Below are 20,396 nucleotides of genomic sequence, written 5' to 3'. Positions count from 1 at the left end.
AAACTGTGTTTTTGTGTCTCAAAATTGTTACAAAGTATCTTATTTGCACCTGTTAGCTGTTCTGGGCTCTCTGCTAAAAGCCAATTAAGTGAGAAACTTTGTTTCTTTTTCTGGCTGTTCAGTGCAGAGAAAAGAGGGACTTTCCAGTACAAATGAGGGACTGCGGGTTGAGCTGTCAAAAGAGGGACAGTCCCTCCGTAAAAGGGACAGTTGGGAGGTATATAGAAGGTCACTATTTAGTGGGTCTGTGGGGGCCTCTGTGTAGCTGAAATATCACAGATTCTTTTCATTTTCACAGACCTGGAGGGAGGGAGGGCAGGGAGAGTCCACTGGGAGTGGGGCACAGGGGGAGGACTGAAGCCGCTGCTACAGAAAGAGACTGACAGAGATATTATTATATAGAATTATATTATGACAGGAGGAATGAATGGGGGGAGGGGAGATAATTACATGAAAACAATAAGGGTCGCTGAATAATAACAGAGGAAGGACAAGACAAGAGCGGAGGGAAAACAGAACAAGGTGACACAGGCCAGAGGTTTAATGTAATAAAATCTGTAGACGAAACTGTTTATATCGAATCAGGCGACTGTAAAGCAGAAAAAGAGCAAGGCGCTCTAATAGACTTCGGAAGCATGTCCTCAAAAGGACACCGTACTCCCAGTAAGAATTACACCTTGCGGCTCCAGTGACACGGTCAGAGTGAACTGCGCACGCGCCAAGGAGTCACTCGTGTGTCATGGCGGCGCCCGGCGGAGCCGAAAGCTCCTTTCTGACCCCAGGCATGGGGAGCAACGTTACTCCGCCCGGGCCCGGGGACGGCACGTTACACTACAGCCTCATCATGCAGCACCTGGTGGGGGACAAGAGGAGACCGGTGGAGCTGATCCCGGGAGGCCTCGGCGGAATCCCCACCCCTATTAAACCAGAAGAACAGAAAATAATGGAAAGGGTCATGGAGAGCTGCGGCTTCAAGGCGGCCCTGGCTTGTGTGGGGGGTGAGTATGAAAGGGACACTGGGTGCTGGGAGTTGTCTGCACGGGGTGCCGGGAGTTGTCTGCACGGGGTGCCGGGAGTTGTAGTTCAGCTCAAGTCAGTTTGGCAGTAGACAAGGTGAGAGGGAATGAGAAGAGCTTGAATTGTACAGACTGTCAGTTTCTCTCACTTTCTCACACTGGGGGACATGATGTGACGTTGCTGATCCGGCGGCAGATAAATGTGGCAGATAAATGTGGCAGATAAATGTGGCAGATAAATGTGGCAGTTGATCTCTGTCCTTAGTCATAAAGTGACCAGTGGCCTCTCCTGATTATTCCCAGGGTCGCCATTAGAAATCACGGGGCCCCGTACAACAACATTTTTTAAAACCGTGGCGTCTGGGCCCTTCATAAAAGTTTTTTTATTTCAACATTTGTATTGGGTTTTCCATAACAAACCAGATTTACTTTTCACAGCGCAAGTTGAGTATAATTCAGCTATTTAACTTCACACACACATCAGGCTGTTTACAACACACACATTGGTGTTCAGTAGAATTGAACTTCAGCTCCTCATGACTTTGGGTCTTTTCGCTGCTTCAGGACTTGGTCTGTTCGGGACTTCAGGAGAGGCGACGCGACTTCAGTGCTGTCAAGGCCCCGTACACTTGTACTTAGGGTTGTCACCATTTTCTAGAAAAAAATACCGGCCTTCCTATGTTTTTATGGTTTTTCCCTATACTTAACACTGCAATCATGCAACATTTTTACTGATTATTCCTATATAAATAGCATCCAGTTTATAGCATTACTGCCGCGTATATGTGATTCACTGCTTTACTGGGCTCCTCTCATTCGGTGATTAGGCTGAACTACCCCATTCATTTCCGCACAGAGGGGTTTGTATGTTCTCCTTGTGTCTGACTGAGGTTCCTCCCAAAAACCAAACACAATTGTCTCCCTTAGTGAATGAGATAGGGGTCCGTAGACTGTAAGCTTCACTGGAGCAGGGACAGATGTGAATAACTAAATAATAATCTGTCTACTTTCCCCTCCTGTCAGGGTTTGTGCTGGGAGGAGCATTTGGTGTATTCACAGCCGGCATTGATACCAACGTTGGGTTTGATCCCAAGGACCCGTTGCGCACGCCGACTGCTAAAGAGGTGCTGAGAGATATGGGCCAGCGAGGAATGTCTTATGCCAAGAACTTTGCCATTGTGGGTGCCATGTTCTCCTGCACCGAGTGCCTGGTGGAATCAGTAAGTGGGATATTTGTATTATTACTCTGATCCAACTCTCTGCACTGACTCACATATTGGTTCTGTCTCAGAAACGGGTCACTTTTTATTATGTTTTGATTTCTTCTTCCATCAGTTCAGCCTCTTTCCATCCTACAATCTCATCTAATCTCATATCTTGTTCCTGAAGGTCCGATGGATCCCAACATTCATTTCCATATATGTATTTAAGGGGTGGTTCACCTTTAAAGAGATACAGGAGCTCATTTATCAACACTGGGCAAATTTGCCCATGGGCTGTTACCTATAGAAACCAATCCGTGATTCGCTTTTTAACGGCAGCTGCAAGAAGAATAATGAATGCAGCAATCGGATTGGTTGCTATAGGTAACAGCCCATGGGCAAATTTGCCCAGTGTTGATAAATGAGCCCCACTGACACCAGAAATTAAAACATTTTTACACCTATCATATTATTCGCTTTGTTTGCTACTTTGAATTTTGCCATAAAGTTTCTGCTCAAAGCTTTTACATTACCCATCTGACTCCCCGTGATCGTCTATGAGGGGGCTGCCATATTTGTGCAGCAGGAGTCCGTTAGCATTAGAAACTGAAACTGACTGAGATGGGACAGTCAGGTTGGCAAAAACAGGTTTAGGAACATCAACTAAAAATTATTTACAAAATCAAACCTCTCCACAAAAAAAATTTGACCTATAGGTAACTTTTAATATACATTCATATTTTAAAAAGAAGTCTTTTAACATCAGTATCACTTTAAGGTAACTTTTCTACAATTGGTTTTCATTATTTATTGTTTTATAGTTATTGGCCTTTTTCTTCTGACTCTTTGCAGCTTTCAAATGGGCGTCACTGACCCCTTCTATAAAGCAAGCACTCCGTAAGGCTACAAATATATTATTATTGTTACTTTTTATTTCTCATCTTTCTATTCAGTCCCTCTCCGATTCATTTTCCAGTCTCTTATTTAAATCAATGCATGGTTGCTAGGGGAATTCTGACCCTAGTTACCAGATTGTTTAAAATACAAAGTTGCTGAGTAAAAAGCTTAATACCCCAAAACCTTAAATAATAAAAAAAAATGAAAACCAATTGCAGATTGTCGCAGAATATCCCTCTCTACATCATACTAACGGTTATCTTAAAGGTGAACAACCCCATAAATATGACTGGGGGGGAGCCATTATTGATCTGATGGGGGAACAATCCTTCTATAACTCAGAAAAACCCAGTATGGTGAGATCATTGCATTTACTGTTTAGATTAAGGACAATCCTTGATTTTATTCCAAAGAAAAGTTCCAAAAGCTCAATGGATGGGGCTGTTGTGTTGTCCTGACTCAGGGGTGTATTTCTTAACATTGGATAAAAACATTGTCAATGATGTTTCCTATAGCAACCAATCAGATATTTGCTTTTGTTTTCTAACTTGTAGGCAACTGTTCAAATCTAATTGCTAATTGGTTGCTATGGGCAACATCACCCCGAGAGATTTGTCTCCCATGTTAATGAATACTCCCCATAGACTAGCTAGTTACAGATCCCACAATCCACTGCAGTGGTTGGAAGTTGGGGACAGTACATCTTGGCTGACGTATAGGAAAGCTGGGGTACTCCGGATGCCAAAATGAAAACCCTACATCAGTTGGGCAGATAGAGGAATGCTGGGAAATATGGTTCTGCAACCACTAAAGCACCGCCATTCTCCCTACATTCGTTTATAACAAACAGTATGGAACCTGTCCCATAAATAGAGCGTTCGTTCTAGCATGGATGAGTTAAAGAGGAATTTTGCCATTCAGACAGGCTAAGTTCAAGCTGCAGCGGTACAGCAATTGCAGAGCTTGTTCCAAGGTCTAATTATTCTTCAGCTGTAATTTAATATCTTATATTCATTAAACTGACCCTCGTGGGTCTAAGCAATCTGCCCGATATATATACCCCATACAGTGGCTAGAGATATCAGTCATTTAGGCCTTCTGATTGGTCCATATACACAGGCCTATAAGCTATTGACAATATCTGGAGGGGGCAATAAGTGGTTAATATTGGGCTGAATATGGGCAGCATATCGGACTGGAAGAAAATAGAAAAGTGTCCGAATAGATGAATTAGAAGTGATAAAGCTGATCCCTTTAGGGCAGGGGCACACGGGCAGATTCGGGGAGATTTAGTTGCCTGGCGACTAATCGCCTCTCCTGCGGGGCGACAATCTCCCCGAACTGCCTTCTGCCTGGTATAGTTGTCTTACGAGGAAACTTCAGGCGACTTCGGAAATCAAAGCGCCGCGAGTGCATTGTCACTGGCGTTTTCTCATTATAGCAGGGGGAAGGCAGTTCGGGGCGACTGTTGCCACGCAGAATAGGCGATTAGTCGCCAGGCGACTAAATCTCCCTAAATTTGCCCATATGCCCCTGCCCTTAAGTGGTTGGGCTAGCTGTCTGTTATGTGGGAGCAGCACCTTGGAAAGTGAGCTGACACCCTGTCTCCCTTCACTGGTGGATTCCAACCATTTCCAGTTCAAGTCCCCCTTGAATGTCCAATCTTTTGTCAGGGCCCCCTTAACTTATGAAATAAGTACAACTATAGAAAAATATTATTATTATATCGGCCATGGTCTCAGGAATATCTAAGAGAGCAAATAGTCATCCTAAATGTCACTTTAAAGAGGTTGTTCACCTTCAAGCAACTAATTGTTTTCAGACAGATCACCAGAAATAACGACGATTTCCAATTACTTTCTATTTTCTATGTGTCACCATTTTTCTAATACTGAAGTGTAAAGTGTAATTTTTCACCTTCTTAAGCAGCTTTGGTGGGGGGGGTCGCCGACCCTGTAAAGTGTTCTAAATTGATACATTTAGTTGATACATTTGTTATCTTTGTCCCTGCTGAGCAGAATCACTGAGTTTCATTACAGGCAGCTGTTAGACTTGATACAATAGTTACTGATACTCCAGAGATGCTGCTGAGAAATGGATCAACTAATTGTTATAAAATTGTAACAGTTCAGAATCTGCACCTGAATTACTGAGCTGCCAGACTCAAACACCAGAGACACCAACGTTCAACTTTACACTTAGATTTTGGAAAAACAGTAAAAAATAAATAATGGAAAGTAATTGAAGTCTTTATTTCTGAGGAACAATCTGAAAACTAAAAAAAGTTTTGCAAGATGAATAACCCCTTTAACTGCCAGTCACACTGAGCTTTCAGGTGTATCCAGGAGATCCAATGGCCGTTTTCCCCAATTCTCACCTGATCTGGCATTAAGGGTGACCCCCCCCCGCAACTAATCTGTACCCCAGAATTTGGGAACCACTGCTCTACTCTCTTTACTATTCTGCTAGAAGAATTCCTCAATTAACCTGTAATATTGCAAATGAAGGAAATATAAGTTAGGATGTTGAATGTCCCCTGGGTCCCAACATGTTTTCACTTTCCCTCCAGTCGTTTTGTTACTTATGTTCATTACCTGACCCCTCCGGCAGTTACAGAATCTGCTCCCTCTCTCTTTATATAGACAAACACAAGATTCCTCTGCACTCAACCCATTATCAATATATTTAAGACAGAGACATTTTGTGCTACTGCTACTGAAAAATGCCTTACCCTTTAAACAACACAGGGATTGTTTGTCCATATATTACAATATATTTAAGCTGAACAACTACGTCACACTTATCCCATATCTGGCCAGTCCTACACTCAATTTTATCTGATTCATTAAGAATTCTATTGCTTCATTATACATTTTACACAGGGACTAAGTTTTACCTGCAACTTACTTGCTGCTTTCAAAGTAAAACTCCCAAACTTGGCTGCCCTTTTATTAGACACCAGTGGGATCACCTGACTATAGCTGGGAAGGGTGGGAGCTACAACATGGAGCTGGTCACTGCTCCTGTAGAACTAGAACAAACAAGGGAAAGTCGTGCTCACCACTAATTTTTAAACCATTAAGTGGGGGTGCAATTGAGTTATACCACTGAATCTTAAGCTCCGAATTGGACCCAATTCTCACTCCTGGCACCTTGTGAGACCTCTGTGGCCCCACACATACGAATACCATCGGATACCCATTTAAACAGAAATGCTTAGTGATTTGCAAAGGGACAAAGTGATGAAATGGTTAATAATCTTCATTAATTCAGAACAGAATTAGAATAAGATGTTGGTGAGATGAAAGATCCCAGGCAGCTGACAATTAAGTGGCAGTTGCCATCAAGTTCTGCACAGTGAGTAATTGTGAGCTTTTCGTTGCAATCTGCACCCCCACACTGTGTGCCAGTCACCTGCCTTTGGCAACTAAGTGAAGCCCACGCAATCTTTACTTTCAGCTCTGCCTGCAGCTGGGCAACACATTCTGGCTTTTGTTGAAAACCTCAGGTAGTGACGGCTGATTTGCCTCATGTTTTGGATTTGAGTGTAAATAGAGATCAGGTACTTATTTTATGTTCTACAATTGCTTTGGCTTCAGTGAATGCCATCTGCTGAATTGTTTGCTAGAATAAAATAGGGCACAGCCATAAATGTTCCCCCCCCCGCTGGGCTCCAGTAATGGAGTTTCCTTTTTATCCCCAAGTATCGAGGAAAATCCGACTGGAAAAACAGCGTGATGAGTGGGTGTATCACTGGCGGAGCTATTGGCTTCCGAGGTAAGTGCACTCTTTTCTTTATAACTGACAGTCGGTCCAAAGCTGGCCGGAGACACACAGATACAATCTCGTGCAAAAAGAACGTATGATTTTCCCGACATTTTTTGTACCGTGGCAATCGGTTTGGTTAAAAGATTTCTGTCGGCTAATGATAATTTCTCTGCATGTATTGCCTTTCTGACAATATCAATTTGTGACTGTCACTTCTATTTGTCAGACATAACTTTTGTACCATTGATGTCTGTCAATTTATGTCCAGAACATCATCTGATTTATGTTTCCTACTTCATTTATTCTGGTAGATTTAGAGTGAAAAGAACGAGCAGTCATCATATAAAGAATAAAATCTCTTTGCACATCAATGGCAGCTTTAAAGGAGAAGTAAAGTCTTAAATAGAATAAGGCTAGAAATGCTGTATTTTGTATACTAAACATAAACATGAATTTACTGCACCACAAGCCTAATCAAACAAATGATTTATGCTTTCAAAGTTGGCCACTGGGGATTATACATCTTTGCAAGACCAAGACTGTGCACATGCTCAGTGTGGTCTGTGCTGCTTAGGGATCGTCATAAATGATCAAAACAGCACAAGTCAAATAATATCTGCCAGAAGCCGATACAACAAGACTGATTAATAATCAGAATATACAGACTGCACTGGGTCCTGTGTTGTCATGTAATCTAATGTGGATTTTATAGTTTTTGTATTGTTTAATACAAACTTTCTCCAACTCTGCAGAACCAGTGGCTGCAGCAAAATAATCCTCCAAATAGAATCCCAGTTTATCTGTTTAAATCTGGCTCCATGATCTTTGTCCCTGCAGCTGGAGTTGGAAACCGTAAAGGGGATGTACAGCCAAAAATAAAATCCAATACAAATCTCTACACAGTCGCTGACTGCTCTACAGGGAAACAAACAAAGCTGCTTGAGTTCTGCATGGCTGGGAAGTAAGGCGGGGGCTCCCCCTGCTGTTCATAAGTATGATTGTTTCCCTGCAGAGCAGTTAGGGACCGTCTGACAATTCCTATCCACAGCAGTAAATGAAGGGAGAATTTCACTGCATACAGTCAGGTTTCTTATAAAAAGGTACATATTTTTTAATTAAAGTCTATTGGAGATAGGTTTCTTTTTTCATTAAGGAAAGTAAAAATGCCCTTTAATGTTCCAGCCATCTGTATCTATTGGTCTCACGTTTGAGATGATACTAAATATTGTTTCTCTAGATTAATAAACAACTCTAGCCACACTAATCCAATCAATTGACTGGGCGAGTGCTACATTGGAGATTTACTCAAGGGAAAGACAATATAACGTAATACAAATCGACTGTACAATTGGTCTGCTTTTAGGTTGCTGGACACGAACAACTGGATATATACTTTGAAGAGAGACAGAATAGAATTTTAAAAAAGTAGAAAAAATGAAGACCAGTTTTAAAGTTGCTTATTTTTATGGTTATCATTTCCCATAATAAGACCTGCTGATTAATTTGTGTTGCATAGTCACAAACTGTAATTCTAATTATAAATGGTGCAAGTGTTGTGTGTGTCTAGAGATTCCCTCATGTAAAATACCCTGTATAATTCTTTACTCTCTCCTCCCTCCACAGCCGGTCTGAAAGCGGGAGTACTTGGCTGCGGAGGTTTTGCTGCATTCTCTGCCGTCATAGATTATTATCTGCGATAACCGCAGCCGACCACTAGATGGCACCACTCCTCCATTCCTGATCGAACTCACTGAAGCCGTTTCCGCAGTTCCAAGAAACAACGGACGTGGAAATCAGTCTTGTTTGATCAAGTGTCGGTTTTGAGTTAACATCTCCATTTTACAGGTCTCCATTTCTGCAATGTCTGTCCAGTTCCAAGCGAAGACCTAGATGGGCTGAGAACTCAAGTTGGACTGGACAGACAGATCAGAAATGGAGACCTGTAAAATGGGGATGTGAAGACAAAAGACAGTTGGGGACTATCCATCTCGCCGCCCTTTAACTAAAGGATCACAAGTCTGACGTCACTGATATAAAGTGTCACTGTGACCATCTCTGCCTAGTGAATAGAATATCCCGAGAGGCCATTGTCTCCATTGTTAATATTCGATATGTTGGTGAATATGGGCTACTTTATTGTTTCTCTCCACATTCTGCCCAGACGGGGAGATTAGTCGCCCAGCAACAAATCTTCTCTACTGAGGGCGACTAATCTCCCCAAAATGCCATTCTGCTGGCGATTCACATTCTTTCCGGCGGGGTGGCATACTAATCGATTAGTTTTCCGAAGTTGCCTCATGAGGAATCCAGGCGACTTCGGAATTCTGAATCGATATGTATTCCATCCCACCGGTGATTCACATTCTTACCAGCAGGAAAGCATTTTGGGGAGATTAGTTGCTCGCAGTAGTGCAGATTTGTCGCTAGGCAACCAATCTCCCCTTCTGCCACCACCCTTATTGGTCCCGGGCAACTCCTTCTTTGGACCCAATGAAGACGGTCTAATTGCCAACAAAAATGTTTATAATGAAGCCCAGATATGTCTCATCTGTTAAACCTGTAGTAACTTTATCGTCAAGAGATATTTATTATCTTACCAAGTCTTGTATTCTGAAAATTATAAATTACTTTTTTTTTTTTCTTTGGTAAGTTGATGGTTTATTTTAAGATAATTTGTTTGGTAACCCTTCTGCCGTGCAGTTCCTTGCAGGTTCTTTAGAGGTTCACTTAAGATTAGGGATGCACAGAATCCACTATTTGGCTGAACCCCCCCGAATTCTTTGCATATGCAAATTAGGGGTGGGAAGGGGAAAACTTTTTTACTTCCTTGTTTTGTGATAAAAAGTCACTTGATTTCAATCCCCACCCATAATTTGCATATGTAAATAAGGATTCAGTTCGGCCAGGCAGAAAGATTCGGCTGATGCTGCTGAAAAAGGCCGAATCTCGAACCGAATCCTGGATTCAGAGCATCCCTACTTTAGAGTCTGTAAGGTTGGGACCATCATTGATGGAAATAGGGAACATGGAATTGACTCGCACAAATCACATGATTGTATAAATACAGAGTTGTGTAGCAGATCTCAGTGGTATCTGTAGAGCCACATTATATATTACACATAACCCAGGGTTCAGGGCAGAACACGTATATTCCAGTAACGGTGGGACACACAACTCTAGTACAGGGCATTGCACATAAACAAGAGAACAGCAACGCTTTACTGCACTCGCTGCGAGAAAGGAACAAGTCCTGCAGTTGTAGGCGGAACTTTATTTTTTGCAACTGCTCTGCCCAGTGAATAGTAAATCCCCCAAACACTATTTCTATAAAGCAGGGATCCCCAACCTTTAGAACCCGTGAGCAACATTCAGAAGTAAAAGGAGTTGGGGAGCAACACTAGCATGAAAAATGTTCTTGGGGTGCCAAATAAGGGCAGTGATTGGCCATTTAGTAGCCCCTATGTGGATTGTGAATCTACATTGAGGCTCTGTTTGGCAGTGCACCTGGTTTTTATACAACTAAAACTTGCCTCCAAGTCTGGAATTTAAAAATAGTAAATATGGTTTTGAGGCCACTGGGAGCAACATCCAAGGGGTTGGGGAGGAACATGTTACTCGCGAGTTACTGGTTGGGGATCACTGATATGAAGCCATCGCCCCAAATACCAGTGGCACAATGAGTGGGATAAACACAGTCAATTGCGTGTGATTTTCATAGTCTGATTAGGGGCAAATGTGGTGAGAGAAAACCAGCAACACCAGAGTCATCTCCAATGTAACACAACACACAATCTTGAGGAAAGGTTCCTCCTTTATCCCCCATATAATTTACTACTTAACCTTCCGACTGGCTGTCTAAGGACATGGTTAATACTTATTAAAGGGGCCGTTCACCTTCCAAACACTTTTTTCAGTTCACTTGTTTTCTGAATGTTCCCCAGAAACAAAGACTTTTTTTAATTGCTTTCAGTTTTTTACCATTTTCGCAAAATGTAACTTTAAAAATGAATGTTGGTGTCTCTGGTGGTTCAGTCTGGCAGCTCAGTGATCCAGGAGTTACAGTTCTGCGTCGGGGTGAGTAAAGTACCCGCTAAATACCTGCAAAGTGGTCTGGTTTCAGGCAAAAAGTCCCCAGTTCCTTGGCTGTGCGTCAGTCTGCAGTTCTCCTGGGTGGGTACCCAACAAAGGTCCAGGCTTGATCCCTCCCACCCTTGTAGGTCTTCCTGTTTTTAAATTTTCATGGGAAGATTTGGCACCGGCGTGATGTCACTAACAGTTTCTCGTATCCCCCGGGTTGGAAGGTTAGTTGCCTGTTGCAGGTATAGGTTCAAAATAATGTACCTGTGCAGGACTCTACCTGGAGCTTCTGACTTGTTACAATTCTACAACATTGAGTTGATCCATTTCTCAGCAGCATCTCTGGAGTATCAGTAACTATTGTATCAATTCTAACAGCTGCCTGTAATGAAACCCAGAGATTCTGCTCAGCAGGGACAAAGATAAGAAATGGATCAACTAACTGTATCAATTTAGAACAGTTAAAGCAGGAGTGCCCATACTTTACTAATGTGGGGTCTACTTTTCGTGATGTCTCATTATGATCTACATCCATAATAGCATTGTTAGCATTTTGTATTACTTAAATATTATATCGATTTATGGGAAAAGTTATATTGCTATATTTAAGAATGTAATCATTTATAATGTATTATTATTATTATGATAAATATCTGAATGAAAATAATAAAACAGAAGGGTGATTTACACAAGCTGTTTGTTGACAGTGTCTTGAGATCTACTGATCACCAACTAAAGGTCTACTGGTAGATCCCCATCTATCTTTTGGGCACCCCTGAGTTAAAGAGTCGGCAACCCCCCCCCTTTTACTTTACTTTACACGTCAGTATTAGAAAAACAGTCACAAATAGAAAGTAATTGGGAAAATTTCCCCCGCAAAATAAATGCTTAAGCAACAGATTATATCATATGAAGTGGCATTTTGAATCTTAACAAACTGGAATATATATTTAAGTAAATATTGCCCTTTTACATCTCTTGCCTTGAGCCACCATTTTGTGATGGTCTGTGTGCTGCCTCAGAGATCACCTGACCAGAAATACTGCAGCTTTAACTGTAACAGGAAGAGATCACCTGACCAGAAATACTGCAGCTCTAACTGTAACAGGAAGAGATCACCTGACCAGAAATACTGCAGCTCTAACTGTAACAGGAAGAGATCACCTGACCAGAAATACTGCAGCTCTAACTGTAACAGGAAGAGATCACCTGACCAGAAATACTGCAGCTCTAACTGTAACAGGAAGAGATCACCTGACCAGAAATACTGCAGCTCTAACTGTAACAGGAAGAGATCACCTGACCAGAAATATTACAACACTAACTGTAACAGGAAGAAGCAAAAAGACACAACTCTGTCTGTTAATTGGCTCATGTGACCTAACATGTATGGTTTGTTGGTTTGTTTGTGTGCACAGTGAATCCTACGATCCCAGGGGGCGGCCCTTATTTTTTAAAATGGCAATTTTCTATTTAGGATTACCAAATGGCACATACTACTAAAAAAGTATATTATTATGAAAATGGTTTATTTACATGAAGCAGGGTTTTACATATGAGCTGTTTTATGCAATATCTTTTTATTTTGAGATCCTCAAGGCAACTTCGGAAAACAAAGCACTTTGAGTGCCATCCCGATGGTGATTTACATTCTAGGCGGTGGGGAGGCAGTTGGGGGAGTTTATTCGCCCCAAAGAAGAGATTTGTCGGGGGGCGACTAATCTCCCCAAATCACAGTGTGTCTCTGCCCTAAAGGAAATTTGCCATAAACCTTTCCAGAGGAGACAAAGAACGTTCCCTCACCATCATGCTCAGTGTCCTTATACCCACAAATATTCCAGTGGAATTGAGCTCAGTACAGGCGATACCATTGCTGCCATAGATTTATGGGATCTCTCTATTCCAGACAGAATCCAGCAGGATTTTCTCTCTCTCCCCCGATCCTAGCATTGAATACATGTAATAACACTGCGGTTCTACACTGCTAACATCTGTTCTCCCCAAAACCATTTCCGTAACCAAACACCATTTATTAGAGGAAATTGATTTAGTGATGGAGGTTAAATCATTTATCTATTTATCTAATCCTCCTTCCGTCAGCTAGTGACCTAGTTGATTTAATTTTCTTTCCTAATCTTGTTTTAACGCTGGATTTTCTGGGCACATTTTTTAACTTTAAATTATTAAGTTTTAACTAAGCTCATAAGGTGGGAATCTCTGACCTATATCATGGGATGGTGCAACTACAAGGCTCTCTTTCTCTTCCTTTGGTTTTTGATTTATCGTTTTTTAACCCCTGCACACCACATTTATGTTATTTTTATATTACATCCAATGGAAGGTGCCACCCTTGTGTGTATAATATATAATATATGTTGCCCCCAGCCTCATGCAGTGTGAAACAGTGTGGAGCTAAAATAAGATACAAATACTTATACCACCTTGGGACAAGGCTTTGAACCATGAAATAAGCTGCAACCTCAGACTTGAAAGCAGTTTCATTCCTATTACAGGTACAGGATCTGTTATCTGGAAACCAGTTATCCAGAAAGCTCAGAATTACAGTAGGGCCGTCTCCCATAGACTCCATTATAATCAAATAATTGTAAAACTGATTTCCTTTTTCTGTGTAATAATAAAACAGTCGCTCGTACTTGATCCCAACTAAGATATAATTAATCCTTATTGGAAGCAAAACCAGCCTATTGGGTTTATTTAATGTTTATATGATTTTCTAGTAGATAATGAAGATCCCAATTACGGAAAGATCCCTTATACGGAAACCCCCAGGTCCTGAGCATTCTGGATAACTGGTCCCGTACCTGTACTTGCCACCGTGTGTGATTGACATCAAGAAATGTCTTGAGCCATAATCACATTTTGTGGTTCCATCTCCACTTCAGGGATCAGCTTGGGACCCTCTCAGCTCAGATAAGGCTACAGATACATGTTAACACTTTTGTATGAGCGATACAGTGTCGGACTGGGGCCCAAGAAAAAAACCCTTTTTTTTACCTGTAAGTCACATTCAGATGTAAAAGGAGTTGGAGAGCAATGAAACATGAAATGCAAAAACATAAGTGCAAAATAAATGCTGTGATTGGATATTTGATAACTCAAATTAAGATACATCATTCTGGAGAACCAAACGAGTGGCCCTTTATTGAGTTGCACTACGTTTTCGGCTCTAACTGATCCTTCCTCAGGTGAACACTGGCAGTTACATCCAAAACATGTAGTGCAACTCAATAAAGGGTCACTCGTTTGGTTCTCCAGAATGATGTATCTTAATTTGTGAAGTCCGGGATGTATTGGCGGCTCCTAACTCTGTGTGATGAACCTTATACTGTGAGAACTGAAAGAAAACCTTTTACCAAAACCGTATCCATGTATTTGATAACTCCTATAACCAGTGGTTCTTGAGTAACATGTTCCCCAACCCCTTGGATGTTGCTCCCAGTGGCCTCAAAGCAGGTGCTTATTTTTGAATTCCAGGCTTGGAGGCAAGTTTTGGTTGTGTAAAAAACAGGTTTATGGCCAGAGCCTCCTCTGGCTCCCAATCCACAAGGGCTATTAATTAGCCAATCATATCCTTTATTTGGCACCACAGGAACGTTTTGCATGACTGTGTTGCTCCCAAGCTCTTTTTATTTGAATATGGCTCACAGGTAAAACAGGTGGGGGGGCTGCTTTATATGGACTGGCAGCTACAGGAGATTTTTATTCAACCAAAATTGCCTCCAAGCCTGGAATTTAAAAAGAAGCACCTGCTTTGAGGCCACTGGGAGCAACATCCAAGGGGTTGGAGAGCAACATGTTACTCACGAGCTACTGGTTGGAGATCACTGCCTTGGACCATGGGCACATTCTCCTAATTAACTCCTCTCCTCACTCAAACTCTTTATTTATTACATACCATAGTTTGTAATAATCTTTTCTTCCATCTATTTTGCCTCTTTGTTTTCATACAGAAACAGGGACCATGAAATACTGTAGGCCAAATGGTCCGGAGCAGAAGGGCCCATGGATTCTATTGTTTCTGCCTGTATATCTGATGATTCAGCTCTTCACGTGTGTATTGCAACAATCTAGGAAAGATCTTTACGTTACGTAATTGTAACGTCTACGGCCACCGTTAGAGCTGAATTGCCAGATAAACCGGTAGAAACTAGTGATGTGCGGGCTGGGCCGATACCCATGAGCTAACACGCAGGTCAATCGGGTTTAGGCCGACCTTGCACCCCCATTTGCAGGGGTGGGTCCGAGTTGAGCTTTTCTTCCTGCTCTCCCCGCCCTCCACCTTATACTGCCAACTTCCGGTTTTATAGCCGCACACCTGCTTGCCCTGCCCCTTTTGTGTCATCGGCGGGGCGGGTCTATAAAAGGAAGCCAGAAGTCGCGCTCGGGTGGTGGAAGGTCTGATATCGGGCGGGTTTTTCCCGGCCTCACATCACTAGTAGAAACAATTGAATTCTACCTGTACCCGACGATTCAGTACTAACAATGGCTCAAGTTCTGATGCCTTCAAAGTCATCCAATCAAAATTTTCCAGCTGGCCCAATCGACACCAGCCGTCTTCTGCCAATATCGGTTGTCTCATCTCCCACTATACACGCACCGAATATCGTATGAAACAAAGAATATTATTGGTGCATCTATGGCCACCTTTACCGACCTTTCAGAAGAATCCAGAACAAACAGACATTCTTATCAGGCCTTCAGGCTAATTCAAAGCCACAGTTTTGTTATCAAAGTCTTTAAAGACAAGTAAACAATGAATTTATGTTAAAGGGGAAGGAAACCTAGTCAGCGCAAAAACCCTCCCCCCTCCCGTTTGTTGCCCACCCTCCCTCCTCCCCCCTGGCCTACCCGTCCCGCTGGGCAAATGCCCCTAACTTGTTACTTACCCTTCTGCGCAGGTCCAGTCCAGGGAGTTTACCGACGACATCTTCTTCCACGCGATCTTCTTCCTGCTTTGACCGGCGTTTTGGCGCATGCGCTGTAGGAGCATTTCGCCGGTACGGATCTACTGCGCATGCGCCAAAAGTCACGAAGTACTTTTGGCGCATGTGCAGTAGATCGTACCGGCGAAATGCTCCTACTGCGCATGCGCCGTTCAAAGCAGGAAGAAGATCGCGTGGAAGAAGATGTCGTCTGTGAACTCCCTGGACTGGACCTGCGCAGAAGGGTAAGTAACAAGTTAGGGGCATTTGCCCAGCGGGACGGGTAGGCCAGGGGGGAGGGTGGGCAACACACGGGAGGGGGGAGGGTTTTTGCGCCAACTAGGTTTCCTTCCCCTTTAAGGAAATCTCTTTAGGTGTCAGCCCTAACATTCCACCTGACTACTAACCAATGAGATAATAAATGGAGGCACCACATGTTACGAGTCAATCAGTTTTATTTAAAATTAGACAGAGGTCCATACGTAAATGGAGTCCATGGCCATTTTGCCAAGTAAACCTGCTTTTTTCTGTAATAAATCTCATAATTCAGGGCCAAATTGCTCAACAGTAATGATTCAATAAAAATAAATAAATAAAATCAGCCTCCGATCAGTATAAAAACAGCCCTCGAAAGAGGTGGAACAGCTTTAAGAAACTGATGGATGACTTTATTCACGCGACATTCAGATGACATCACAAAATCAGGAAATGACATCATGAAATCTATCATGGAATCCTTTGTTCCTGTACCAAGTCCAGCTCTTGTATAAAAGTCATTTATTTTCCACTTAATTCTATCTGGTTTTCTTGTAGGCTCCAGCCCAGTAATTCTCACCCCGCTGAGTATGGATTGCGGTATCGGTCCAAACGTTTTTTCCTTTGTGCTTATACTGAATGGGATTTATGGGGCAGTGTTTATTTAGCAGTTGAAGAAAGTGGGGTCTGGGGTTCCTATTCAACTCATTCTTTCCCACTCATTCTTTTTTTTAAAGAACATTAAATATTAAATATATGCAGTGTGGTTTAGGAGCTTAGAACTAAATATGTATTGGCAAAAGGAGTTGCTTGAGGCAGATGATCTAGTCCCTGGTGATATCAGGAAACCCACAGGAGGCAGAAACTGGCAGTTTGACTCATGAGCATCGCAGTAATTCTGTGACAGTTTCTCCAGGCTGCAGCATCATAAAGAGCAGAAATAAGAGGGCTCATTTACACAGGGGTAGGCCCAAGTGCTGACGCTCCGTACAGCAGCAAACACATAGCGCGCACCTACCTGTTGGGCAGTTCAAAGTTGGAATCTGTGCCTGACGCCTGTTGTTGCTTTGCAGGAAGATGGGCATAAGGCTCAGCATTTGAGTGTATGAAAGCCGTGTATGTTATGCCTTGAGCAGGTGATGTGTTCAGGTCTAGTGTGCGCCTTACAGGTGGTCCCTTGCCTTGTCCTTTTGAATGAGGTGTAAGTATGGGGCATGGGCTGCTGGTGTGTTTGGCTGGTGCCAGTCTTCTGCTCTATACAACAAGCACAAAGAACTGCATCTGACAGCACTCGGCACAAAATAAAGGCAACGTAAATTATGGGCAAAACATGGCACTTTTTACCTTGCACTTTTACTAAAATAGTCATGAGTCTTTTAGATACAGCACATTTGGGTCTCTCTTGTTCTTGGGTTCCTTTTAACTTGGGCTATTACCTAAAATACTCTTTGGCAGATTCCAAAACAATTTCATGGCTGTGTATGTGGGGAAATCTGAAGGCACAAATGGTGTTTTGCGGCTGTATTTTTCCCTTAGTCAACAAAGCACCAGGTTGCCAACAGTTTCCAAATTTTACACTTCAATTTTAATCTGAATTGCAGAGTCTGCTGGGCAATTGAACAACTCTTCCAAAAGTTGTGAGTCAGTTTCTGGGATCTTGAAACAGCTACAATGTTCCAGCTACGCCACTACGCTAAACCAAAAGCAATGGATGGAGTGGGTATGTTTGAGCCTTGATTGAGGCACAGTGTGAGCTTTCTTGGGACTTCTGGGCCAACTGTAACAAACAGTGAGTTGTATCTTCAGAAGGACCGTGTTCCACATCACAACTAACACTGCAAGCAAGCGCCCCATATCTGTACTTTCATTATCTACTCCTGCAACTGAAACAATCTATACCGCGGCAATACAACACATCTGCAAAGGAGATAAAAACATGATTGTTTCTCAAAAGAGAAGTGATGTGCGAAAAAACCAAGAGAACCCAATCTCCCCGACTCTTATTTTGGTCCCATAAAGAAGGAATGGTGACATGACAACCACATATTTTTTTGTGTCTTTACATGTCAGTTATTATTTTGTACTAAACACTGATGCCAGAATACTAACCCCCTTAAGGACAGAGACACACGGTCAGATTTGGGGATATTAGTCACCCGGCGACAAAGCTCCTCTTCTTCAGGGCGACTTATCTCCCCGAACTGCCTTAACGCCGGCTAGAATGTAAATCGCCGGTGGGATGGCACTCAGAGTTCTTTGTTTTCTGAAGTCGCCCGAAGTTTCCTCATGAGGCAACTTTGGAAAACTAAGCACTCCGAGTGCCACCCCGCTGGCGATTTACATTCTAGCTGGCGGGAAAGCAGTGGAAGCAGTTTGGGGAGATTAGCTGCCCCGAAGAAGAGGAGATTTGTCGCTGGGCGACTAATCTCCCCGAATCTGACCGTGTGTCTCTGCCCTTAAGAATGATGTGCCCACAGAGAATGGAGAACAGGAATAAAAGATTCTCAAAGATCAATAGCTGAAAAGCCTGGGCAGTGGATGTTGTACCTACAGTTTGGAAAGTCTACAGATAAAGGAAAGATCTAACAAATGCCCAGTCTTCAGCTGGTGATCTTCTTTTATAACTTAGGATCTTGATGGCTGGAGATCTCAGAGATAAGGATGTCTCTTCTAGGCTTTTCAGTGGAGCAGGTGGATTCATTTGGTGTCATTACAGACACTTCATTTCAAGCGCTGTCCTAGTCATTCCCTCAAGCCCCCGCAGATAAATAAAAATGTACCGCCTGGCCGAAGCAGCGAATCACAAGTGACATTTCCAAAAGAGAAAAAAGGTTAAGACTAGAAAGCACTGGGAAACAATTTATATTAAAAAAATATATGGACTGATGGCCCTCTTGCATTCCTTGAGACTCCTAAAGGTGAACTGTGACCGGTCATGCTCGGAGTATCTGTTCTCTTTCTGCAAGAGTTGATGATGATGATGATGATGATGATGAGCCCTTCTCCATATGTTGCCTTTAACAGTCCCCCCAAAAGTAAAGGAGCAGAAGACACCCTTCCTGCAGAGGTCTCTCCTCAACTCGGTAGTTTCTAAGACCCCCATCGTGCGGCTTTTAACAAAATCCCAAACACGTCACGTAGAGGAAAAAAAGTGGATGAGAAACGCAGGCTCCTACAGCTGAGCTCACCCATGACTCCATTTTTCTCTACATAAAATATTGCCTGAACACCGATATACAAAATACAGCTAGTTGCATGGGGAGCACAGTCGCTGGTTCCGAGTCTTAATCCGCTTCCATTTTCTATCTCTGTACAAAAGAATTCAAAAACGAGCAAGTTGCAGGGTGCTCCCGGGGAGTGGGGTTTTCCATTTTTTAATTTTTTTATTTACGGCATCCTATTTCCATCTCCGTCCTTGGAATGTCTCTTGCACAATTTACATAGGGGAGCAGGGCCGTCCTGTTTCTTCTTCTGGTTATGGCCCTCACACATCCGTCGAGTAGTACAACGTGCTGCGCTTTAAGTCAGCAAAGCTGATTGGTGGGTGCTGCAGGTAGTAGAGCAGAACCTGGACCTACATAACAGGATAAAAGGGACAGTTACTTTAGATAAATAGGAGAAAATGCTGCCGCCATCTTGATTGTCAAGAGCAACCCATATAAAGGTGGCCATACACGGGCCGATAAAAGCATCTTATTGGCCCGTGTATGGGGGCCCCCGACGGGCTTCCCCGATCGAGATCTGGCCGAAAGTCGGCCAGATCTCGATCGGATGGGACTACAAATCCCTTCGGATCGGGGCGCATCGGTTCGTTCGCGTTCGCTAGGATCCGATCATTGAGCCCTAGGGCCCGCGATCGGATCAGCCCGATATTGCCCACCTCAAGGTGGGCATATCGGAGGGAGATCCGCTCGTTTGGCGACATCGCCAAACGAGCAGATCTCTCCATGTATGGCCACCTTTATGCCACAAACTGGATAACACTGTGCAGCCTCATCTACAGCAATCTGTCGCCCCAACAAAAAACTACCACCAAGGTCTATAGAAGCATATTGTTTTGCTATATACCCAAAATGCTGACGCCTAAAGGAGATTGCTACAACAATTTGAGATAAAACGCAATCAGTGACTTGGGGAAATGAAGTGCGTATAACCATTACTGCCCTTAACCAGTGCTGACCACTAGATAAAACAGGGTTGAGTAGAATTGATCCAAACTGGGCGATGCCCCTACCCAG

General features: G+C 42.9%; 2 protein-coding genes across 7 annotated transcripts in view; one reads left to right on the top strand and one right to left on the bottom strand.

The window, feature by feature from the left end:
- Positions 1–664: 664 nt before the first annotated feature.
- On the top strand, positions 665–10,162 carry LOC108709182 (mitochondrial import inner membrane translocase subunit Tim22-like). Its single transcript, XM_018248802.2, has 4 exons — positions 665–998; positions 2,040–2,236; positions 6,820–6,892; positions 8,507–10,162. The coding sequence occupies exons 1-4, from the start codon at positions 740–742 to the stop codon at positions 8,581–8,583; spliced, it is 606 nt and encodes a 201-aa protein (XP_018104291.1). The 5' UTR covers positions 665–739; the 3' UTR covers positions 8,584–10,162.
- Positions 10,163–19,004: 8,842 nt separating this feature from the next.
- abr.S (ABR, RhoGEF and GTPase activating protein S homeolog) overlaps positions 19,005–20,396 on the bottom strand; it is a 225,708-nt gene continuing 224,316 nt past the window's right edge. For 5 of the 6 annotated variants that reach the window (XM_041583185.1, XM_041583186.1, XM_018248355.2 and 2 more), the window contains one exon: positions 19,005–19,732. In XM_041583185.1, the coding sequence (XP_041439119.1) occupies positions 19,643–19,732 (90 nt within the window). In that variant the 3' untranslated portion in view covers positions 19,005–19,642. 6 annotated transcript variants of the gene reach the window in all.

Source organism: Xenopus laevis, chromosome 2S (assembly GCF_017654675.1).
Source record: "Xenopus laevis strain J_2021 chromosome 2S, Xenopus_laevis_v10.1, whole genome shotgun sequence".
Lineage (NCBI taxonomy): Eukaryota > Metazoa > Chordata > Amphibia > Anura > Pipidae > Xenopus > Xenopus laevis.
The sequence above is the reverse complement of the archived record's forward strand: the minus strand, read 5'-3'. Positions and strand labels throughout refer to the sequence as shown.

Coding starts and splice junctions, on each gene's coding strand:
- LOC108709182 (XM_018248802.2), top strand. CDS start 740: ATGGCGGCGCCCGGCGGAGCCGAAAGCTCCTTTCTGACCCCAGGCATG. Junction 2,237..6,819: donor CCGAGTGCCTGGTGGAATCA/GTAAGTGGGATA, acceptor TTTATCCCCAAG/TATCGAGGAAAATCCGACTG. Junction 6,893..8,506: donor CGGAGCTATTGGCTTCCGAG/GTAAGTGCACTC, acceptor CTCCCTCCACAG/CCGGTCTGAAAGCGGGAGTA.